Genomic DNA, 9049 nt, shown 5'->3' with positions numbered 1-9049 from the left:
TTTTGTTTAAAAAGTTAGATAACGTATGTGTGGAACACTTTAACTGCAGGAGTATTTGTTGGAATGAAACGATGCAAAAAGTTCAATAAACTTTTAGTAAATTGTTGCTCGTGTTCTTTAGCCTCATCAGAGCCATGTTTCCTCTTGCCTGGGGAAAGATTAAAGATCTTGGACTTTCTATATAAAGACAGTGGAACAAAGAGTAGATTTTATTCACCAATCTGACAACATCATTTACAACAAAAAGTACTCTTCAACAGAACAGAAATATTCAGGAAACACTGATCAGCATCAACACCTGAACTCATTCAGCAGTGTGGTGAAAACAGAAAAATACTGAAACTTCTCTGTTTAAAGGAGAAACTTTCAGCTGTGGGGCAAGATTTCCCTGCAGGCTCCTGATTTTCTCTTTGTTCGCTCAGTCTGTTGTTTTCTGTCCTCACTTTAGTCAACACAGTCCGACAGTAAAAAGCTCATTCTCTCTCTTTATCTGGTGTTTACATCACTGTGTCGACAGCACAGTTACACATGTATGCTGTTAAGTCAACATTCACTTTTTATGCTGTTTCACATGTTCTGCTTTGAACATAAAATCTGACATCATGGAGCTTTTATCATTAGCATCAAATATTTAAAAGAACGTTGTTGGACATAAAAAAACTAGTGCTGTCAAGAGATTAAAAAAAATTTGAGATGAATTAATTATGATCTGTAATTAATTGATCTAATTAATCTATTTTAATCTCACCTAATAGAAATGCTGAAAAAAGCCTTCAACTTGAGGTATTTCCATTTAAAATCATTACATTATTGCAGCAAATCAAAAGAGTGATAAATAACAAAAAAGCAGCTTTATGAAGTAATTTATTGTTTTTAACAGATTTGAACAGATGCTGTACGAGCCATTTACATTCCACTGTATTTGAGACTAGTCCCAAGCACTGCCTGCAACCTTTAGTTTCAAGCTTTTTTCAATCTCCAAATAATTAGAAAATAAAAATAAAATAAAACATCAAATCCATATAAAGTGCTGTAAGTTAACACATCAAAAAAACAGTAACAACACTTTTTAGATCAATAGAAGTACTGGACACTGAACTTGTTGCTTTTCCTCTGCTTCAGATAATATAAAATAAATAAAACAGAACCAGCAATCACAGTGCTGTTAGCACATCAAAAATAACATTGTTCATCATCACAAAATAAAGTGCTGAAATAACATCAAGCAATCACTTCTAATTGGGGTACAGATGACATGGCAGCTATGCTGACCTCATGCTTCTTATTTCTTCTTCTTCAGCCAGTCGCTGAGACAGACCAGCTTGGTCACATTTTCTGGGAGCAAGGCTGCCCTTTTCTTTTGTACTATGTGGCCTGCGAGACTAAACAGTCTCTCACAAGGTACGGAGGTTGCCGGGGAGGCCAGGTACTTGCGTGCCACGACTGACAGCTTTTCATAGGCTCCTGAGTGAGCATACCACCACTGCAGGGGACAGTCATCAATACTGATGCTGGGCTCTGCTCTGTAGCGTTGCAGCTCTCCGGACTCCATTCCATCTTCTTCTGAGTCAGACCCCAGCAGAAGAGCGCTTCTCCTCTTCTTCTGAGCTGGTTGATCATCCTCTGTGGAGGGCTGGAGAGTAGCTGCTCTTCTAGGCTCTGCTGCTTGGAGCATGTTTTCCAGACTGGTCCACACCTGAATGAATGAATGAATACATAGATGGACAGGTAGATTTATTTTATTTTGTGCAGCACTTTGTGTTGCATTTCCTATATGTAAAAAGTGCTATATAAATAAAGCTTGATTTGATAAAATTGGACTCAATAGTCCAGCTTATCCTTATAGTCTTTACTTGTTCCCTCTTTTCTCTTGGAAGACATTTCAAATCCTTGAAACGTGGATCCAGTGCTGTGGCCACCTTGAACCACGTCTCATTGACTACAGCTTGCCGTGCTTCCAGGTCCCTCTGGAAGGCATTCTTGAACTTCACCACATAGGCTGGATCATCATCAGTGATGTCCATGACACGGTCCAGATGGCGAAAAGCAGGCAGCACTACAGAGCAAGAGACGTAGGCCTCACCACCCAGCAGCTCAGTCACATACCTGTAGAGGTGGATAAGTTTGAAAAATAAACATCGCTGGACATTTAAATTTCCAATTTAATTGCCCCGAGAAGTACTACCTAATTTTCATTCATTTTTGGATGACACATGTGTAGTTTATTTCATTAAAATGGACAGGTGTTTATTTGGGCTTACCTGCATGGTTCAAGCAGGACCTCCAGCCTCTGCAGTTTCCCCCACTCAGCTTCGGTTAGCATGACCCATCTGTGGTTGTTCTGTTGGTCCAACGTAGCCTGGACAGCCTCTCGGTTGCATAGGAGGCGTGAGACCATTGCGAGTGTCGAATTCCACCTGGTTGGTACATCTTGTATAAGTTGCTCGCTTTTTTTTTTCCAAGTGCAACTTGTTGCTGGTTAAGTTCTGTGGTACTTGCAGGGCTTTGTTTGAAATGGCCAACAATCTTGCGGCACTTTGCTAGTACACCAGCAAACCCACTGCCATCGAGGCAGACTGTGATGGTCCTCTGGAGAATGTGAGCATTGCAGGCGATGTGCTCATATGGAAGGGCTCTCATAGCAGCCAGCATGTTTGCTGCGCTATCTGTATCGATGGTGGATATCTTATTTTCAATTCCCCAGTCATTTGCCACATTGAGGAACTGTTCGGCGCATTTATCAGCAAAGTGCCTGGTTTCTGTTTTCATGACGGTCAGCGCAAACGAGTTGAGGTTCCACTCACCATCAATAAAGTGTCCGGTCACCCCCAAATAGCTGTGGTTGCCAGCTGAGGTCCAGTGATCTCCGGTTATAGCAACAAAGTTGGGCGAATCCTCCACCAAAATCTCAAGTTTGTTTTTCTTTTCGCCGTCGTACATCTTGCTGATTTTGGTCGTCACTGTAGTCCTGCACGGTGGCTTGTATGATGGGTCATTGGACGCAGTTTGCAACACCTCTGTTAACCCCTCGTCTTCCACTATGTTTATCGGCCTGCAGTTCATCGCTATCCACTTGGCAAGAACATTCGTCAGCCTGTCGGTCGCAGACTTGCTCATACGCGGGATGTTCTCCTCGAGTTTAGTTTGGCGAAGAGCTTTGCTATAGATCGCTAAATTGCTAACGTTAGCTGTGGCTGCACTCGCGACTGGGTGCTTTGCGTTGATGTGGTAGGCTAAACTTGAGCTACTTCGGTGGTAAGCAAACTCCTTCTTACAAAGAATGCAGATCACTCTACCTTTATCAATGGTGCCGTCGAGGCGTTTGTGAAATGTAAATTTTCCATTCATTGGACCGACAACTCTTACATGCTCCTCCATTTTCAAGTCTCCTCACCTTGCCCAACTACAGTGGGAGCCTATCAGCTTATCCCAAACCATCCAAACACAATGACAGCCAATCAATGTCCACTTCAGGGTGTGACAGACCATTGATTTCCAACCCAAGTACAAGAAGCCCAACGTATAAAAACGGATTTTAAAAAAAGGCAACTGGCATTCAGAAACAGCAAAATTAGAGATTAAAAATTAGATTAACGTGATTAAAAAATATAACGCACTAAAAATCCCTGTAATTAATTAATCTCCATTAACGCGATAATTTGACAACCCTGAAAAAAACATTTCAAATTTTTAACAGACATCAATAAATTCAAATTGTAAGAATATGTGTGTCAGACAGGAATAACGGGATCACACTCCTCAGCCTCCCTGGTAAGGTCTATTCGGGGGTACTGGAGAGGAGGAACCACATTTTCACAGATTTCTGTGTAATGGTTCGTTATAAAAGAAGAGTCCACAAAGCCTGAGTAGCAGACCTGTGCTTTATCTTGACTTGAGGCATTTCAGGAGAAACTGTCTTCCAATTATAACCCCAGGGAGCCTCCCGCAGAATGAATCTGGTTTTAATTATTGTCAAAACTGGTAAACTTTCTTTAACTTTAGTCTCATGGCATACTAATAACCATTTGAATGATAGAGGATCAATGTAAATAACTAAAATGATTTAATTTAATATTACTCCTCCGCATTTGACCTATCCAGGTTGGGACCTGTTGAACACACACATGCACAGGGTGACACACTCATGGAGACAGATGCCATACACTGGAGCAGTGGGGCAGCCAATTACAGCGCCCGGGGAGCAGGGGGGTACGGAGCCTTCTTCAAGGGCCGTGGAGGTGGAGGTGGACTACCAGTGAGTACTGATATTTCCTCACTCTTGTGTTTTGGAGTGACTGAGGGCTTGTTCCACCACCAGAGTTGGATGTCTGTCACTTGCCCCAGAGAGTTGGAGAGTGAGATGATCCAGAGGATGTGGGATCCTTGGCGGAGATTTTGGGCTGGGTTACCTATTTTATGACAATAAATCTTGTAAAATACCAGTTAGACTCCTGTTTTTTTAAGTCTGCTCAAACCTTGTTTTGATTAAGAACCTGTACGTGTCTTTAGAGTCTTGGGCTCTCAAACCTAGGTGGCGTTGTCAACCTCTTTTAATCACTATATCTTTAGAATTTATAAATATATGAATATAATTTATTTATAAGGCCCACAACCTCCACCAAAGCAGTACGACAGACAAACTGTGGAGCTCCTTTAGTGACAGGTTGTACTATATAAAACGTGTTACGAAGACGTATCACAAGGCATTTACAATGAATACTGGGCCCGATGCTCCCTCTGACAGGCCACATAAACTTCAGTAACTTCTAATTCACTGTGCACTTCACTCATGTGAGTATAGGAAAGAACTTATTTTGGAGGCACCGATTGTGAAATTGTGGGCCGATACATATGTTAGAAATGACCAGATTTTAAACAAATTAACATCAGTGAAACAATTATATATATATATATATGGAAAGGTTAGTATATCAGCCCCTCATCATACTATCCTTGAATGAGCTCAAATTCTTTTAAAAAGGTTTTTTAACCGACCTCTACTATAACCTTTCACATCAGAAAAATCCTTTGTGTGAAAAATAACAGTTTCAAAAGCCCCTTTAACGTGTTAAAGTATGCCCAAAATCAATGACTTTTCAGTACTTAACTGACCAAACAAGATGTTCTTGTGAAAAATTAAGCATCTGCTATAGAGTTAGTCTGCTACCTACTGGATATTTGCTGAACTTGCAGCTGCAGGCTTGTCCTGTCAGTTTTATTTACCAAGCTCCTAATCAAAACAAGTTTTATCTCTAAGAGTCCATCTCTAAGTCCATCCATCCATTTTCTATACCCACTTAACCTGTCAGTAGGGTCACAGGGGGGCTGGAGCCTATCTCAGCAGTCATCGGGCGAGAGGGAATTAATTTAAATTCAATTCAGTTTTATTTATATAGCTTCAAATTACAACAAATGTCATCTCAAGGAACTTAATTAACATAGTCCAATTCAAGCCAACTGGAAATCATTTCATTGTAATCATAATCCAATGAAATCCAATTAATTAATTTTAAAACAATCCAATTCATTCACGTAGAGCCAATTCAAAAACAATATCCTAGCTAAGGAAACCAACAGATTGCACCGAAACTTGTCTTCAGTCCAATCTCCAGTCCTGAGCGTGCCTGTGGCGACTGTGGAAAGGAACGACTCCCTTTTAACAGGAAGAAACCTCTGACAGAACTAGACTCAGGAAGGGTGGCCATCCGCCTCGACCAGCTGGGGTTTGAGAGGACAGAAAAGAGGGGGGAAAAACACCATAACACCATTCAAAGGATACCTGTTGGAATAGGGAAACACAGGGGAGAGAGTGTCTATAAGCTTTATCAAAAAGGAAAGATATAGGCAGAAATAGTCCAATTCAAGCCTATATTAATACATTAATATTAAAATCTAATCAAATTCATAATTACACAGATTAGAGCAATTTATACAATGCCAGTTCAAAAAAGTTGCCCCAGCTAAGGAAGCCAACAAATTAAATAAAAACATTTTGACCCAGTCTCCCATCCTCAGTATACATGAGTCGGGCTTTCGAGCCTTTTCTTCCCCGGTTTTTACAAATTATGGTTGGACATTCAGACCTTCTTGCAGCCGAAAACATCAGCTCCCTCTTTTGATCATACATTGTCAGGCATTCGCACCTTGTCTTACCCGCTTTTTACAAACTTTAGTCAGACATTTACACCTTGCAGCTGAACCACCTCCGCTCCCTGTTTTGATCATGTATGGTCTGGCAATACTACCTTTTCTTACCCGTTTGTGAGTAATTATGGCTGGACATTCACACCTACTTGCAGCCGAACAACTCCGCTCCCGCATTTGATGGTGTATAGTCGGGCATTCTCACCCTTTCTCATCAGCTTTTTGCAAATTATGATCTGACATTCACACCTATTTGCAGTCGAAAAGCTCTGCTCCCGCTTTTGATTATGTTTGGTTAGATATTCGAACCTTTTCTTAACTGCTTTTTACAAACTTTGGTGGGACATTCAGACCTTCTTGCAGCTGAACACCGCTCCCGCTTTTGATGGTGTATAGTCGGGCTTTCGAGTCTTTTCTTCCCCGGTTTTTACAAATTATGGTTGGACATTCAGATCTTGCAGCCGAAAACCTCCGCTCCCTCTTTTGATCATACATTGTCGGGCATTCGCACCTTGTCTTATCCGCTTTTTACAAACTTTAGTCGGACATTCACACCTCACAGCTGAACCACCTCCGCTCCCTTTTTTGATCATGTATGGTCTGGCAATACTACCTTTTCTTACCCGTTTGTGAGTAATTATGGCTGGACATTCACACCTACTTGAAGCCGAACACCACTTTTCCCGCTTTTGATGATGTATGGTACGGCATTTTAGTCTTTTCTAACACATTTTTCAGCAATTATGGTCGGACATTCACACCTATTCACAGCCGAACAACTCCGCTCCAGCTGTTGATTATGTTTTGTTGGATATTCGAAACTTTTCTTAACTGCTTTTTACAAACTTTGGTCGGACGTTCACACCTTCTTGCAACCGAACACTTCCGCTTCCACTTTTGATGGTATATATTCGGCCATTCGAACCTTTTCTTACAAGCTTTTTACAAACCATGATGGGACTTTCACACCTTCTTGTAGCCGAACAACTCCGCTCCCACTATTGATTGTGTACAGTCGGATATTTTAACCTTTTCTTACCCGCTTTTTACCAACTATGGTCGGACATTCACACCTTCTTACAGCGGAACACCTCCTCTCCCGCTTATGATCATGTGCGGTTTGATATTCGAAAATTTTCTTTCATGTTTTAAAGCAATTATTGATGGACATTCAAACCTTCATGTTGCCGAACACATCCACTCCTGCTTTTGATGATGTATGGTCTGGCATTCGCACCCTGTTTTTACCCATTTTTCAGGAATTATGGGTGGACATTCAGACCTTCTTGCAGCCGAACACCTCCGCTCCCTCTTTTGATCTTACATTGTCGGGCATTCGCACCTTGTCTTACCTGCTTTTTATAAACTTTAGTCGGACATTCACACCTTCTTGCAGCTGAACCACCTCCGCCCCCTGTTTTGATCATGTATGGTCTGGCAATACTACCTTTTCTTACCCGTTTGTGAGTAATTATGGCTGGACATTCACACCTACTTGCAGCCAAACACCACCTCTCCCGCTTTTGATGATGTATGGACCGGCATTCTAGCCTTTTCTAACACATTTTTCAGCAATTATGGTTGGAAATTCACACCTACTCACAGCCGAACAACTCCGCTCCCGCATTTGATGGTGTATAGTCGGGCATTCTCACCCTTTCTCATCAGCTTTTTGCAAATTATGATCTGACATTCACACCTATTTGCAGTCGAACAGCTCTGCTCCCGCTTTTGATTATGTTTGGTTAGATATTCGAACCTTTTCTTAACTGCTTTTTACAAACTTTGGTGGGACTTTCACACCTTCTTACAGCTGAACACCTCCGCTTCTGCTTTTGATGGTGTTTATTCGGGCATTCGAACTTTTTCTTACCCGCTTTTTACCAACTATGGTCGGACATTCACACCTCACAGCTGAACCACCTCCGCTCCCTTTTTTGATCATGTATGGTCTGGCAATACTACCTTTTCTTACCCGTTTGTGAGTAATTATGGCTGGACATTCACACCTACTTGAAGCCGAACACCACTTTTCCCGCTTTTGATGATGTATGGTACGGCATTTTAGTCTTTTCTAACACATTTTTCAGCAATTATGGTCGGACATTCACACCTATTCACAGCCGAACAACTCCGCTCCAGCTGTTGATTATGTTTTGTTGGATATTCGAAACTTTTCTTAACTGCTTTTTACAAACTTTGGTCGGACGTTCACACCTTCTTGCAACCGAACACTTCCGCTTCCACTTTTGATGGTATATATTCGGCCATTCGAACCTTTTCTTACAAGCTTTTTACAAACCATGATGGGACTTTCACACCTTCTTGTAGCCGAACAACTCCGCTCCCACTATTGATTGTGTACAGTCGGATATTTTAACCTTTTCTTACCCGCTTTTTACCAACTATGGTCGGACATTCACACCTTCTTACAGCGGAACACCTCCTCTCCCGCTTATGATCATGTGCGGTTTGATATTCGAAAATTTTCTTTCATGTTTTAAAGCAATTATTGATGGACATTCAAACCTTCATGTTGCCGAACACATCCACTCCTGCTTTTGATGATGTATGGTCTGGCATTCGCACCCTGTTTTTACCCATTTTTCAGGAATTATGGGTGGACATTCAGACCTTCTTGCAGCCGAACACCTCCGCTCCCTCTTTTGATCTTACATTGTCGGGCATTCGCACCTTGTCTTACCTGCTTTTTATAAACTTTAGTCGGACATTCACACCTTCTTGCAGCTGAACCACCTCCGCCCCCTGTTTTGATCATGTATGGTCTGGCAATACTACCTTTTCTTACCCGTTTGTGAGTAATTATGGCTGGACATTCACACCTACTTGCAGCCAAACACCACCTCTCCCGCTTTTGATGATGTATGGACCGGCATTCTAGCCT

At 41.6% G+C, this 9049-nt stretch overlaps 1 protein-coding gene across 1 annotated transcript; it reads right to left on the bottom strand.

Moving 5' to 3' along the window:
* Nucleotides 1-1282: 1282 nt before the first annotated feature.
* Nucleotides 1283-2448, bottom strand: LOC140273940 (E3 SUMO-protein ligase ZBED1-like). The gene is made up of 3 exons (XM_072369598.1): nt 2262-2448; nt 1854-2106; nt 1283-1696 (listed from the first exon to the last, which is right to left on the bottom strand). Exons 1-3 carry the CDS (start codon nt 2396-2398, stop codon nt 1283-1285), a joined length of 804 nt encoding a protein of 267 aa, XP_072225699.1. The 5' UTR covers nt 2399-2448.
* Nucleotides 2449-9049: the final 6601 nt, after the last annotated feature.

Source organism: Leuresthes tenuis, unplaced genomic scaffold, assembly GCF_036924035.1.
Source record: "Leuresthes tenuis unplaced genomic scaffold, fLeuTen1.0.hap1 SCAF_17, whole genome shotgun sequence".
Taxonomy (NCBI): domain Eukaryota; kingdom Metazoa; phylum Chordata; class Actinopteri; order Atheriniformes; family Atherinopsidae; genus Leuresthes; species Leuresthes tenuis.
The sequence above is the reverse complement of the archived record's forward strand: the minus strand, read 5'-3'. Positions and strand labels throughout refer to the sequence as shown.

Bases quoted from the DNA above. Each gene is read 5' to 3' on its own strand.
- LOC140273940 (XM_072369598.1), bottom strand. From the start codon at position 2,398: ATGGTCTCACGCCTCCTATGCAACCGAGAGGCTGTCCAGGCTACGTTG. The intron at 2,107-2,261 runs GTAAGCCCAAAT...CCACCTCTACAG, and splicing joins GTCCTGCTTGAACCATGCAG to GTATGTGACTGAGCTGCTGG. The intron at 1,697-1,853 runs GTAAAGACTATA...TCATTCATTCAG, and splicing joins CAAGAGAAAAGAGGGAACAA to GTGTGGACCAGTCTGGAAAA.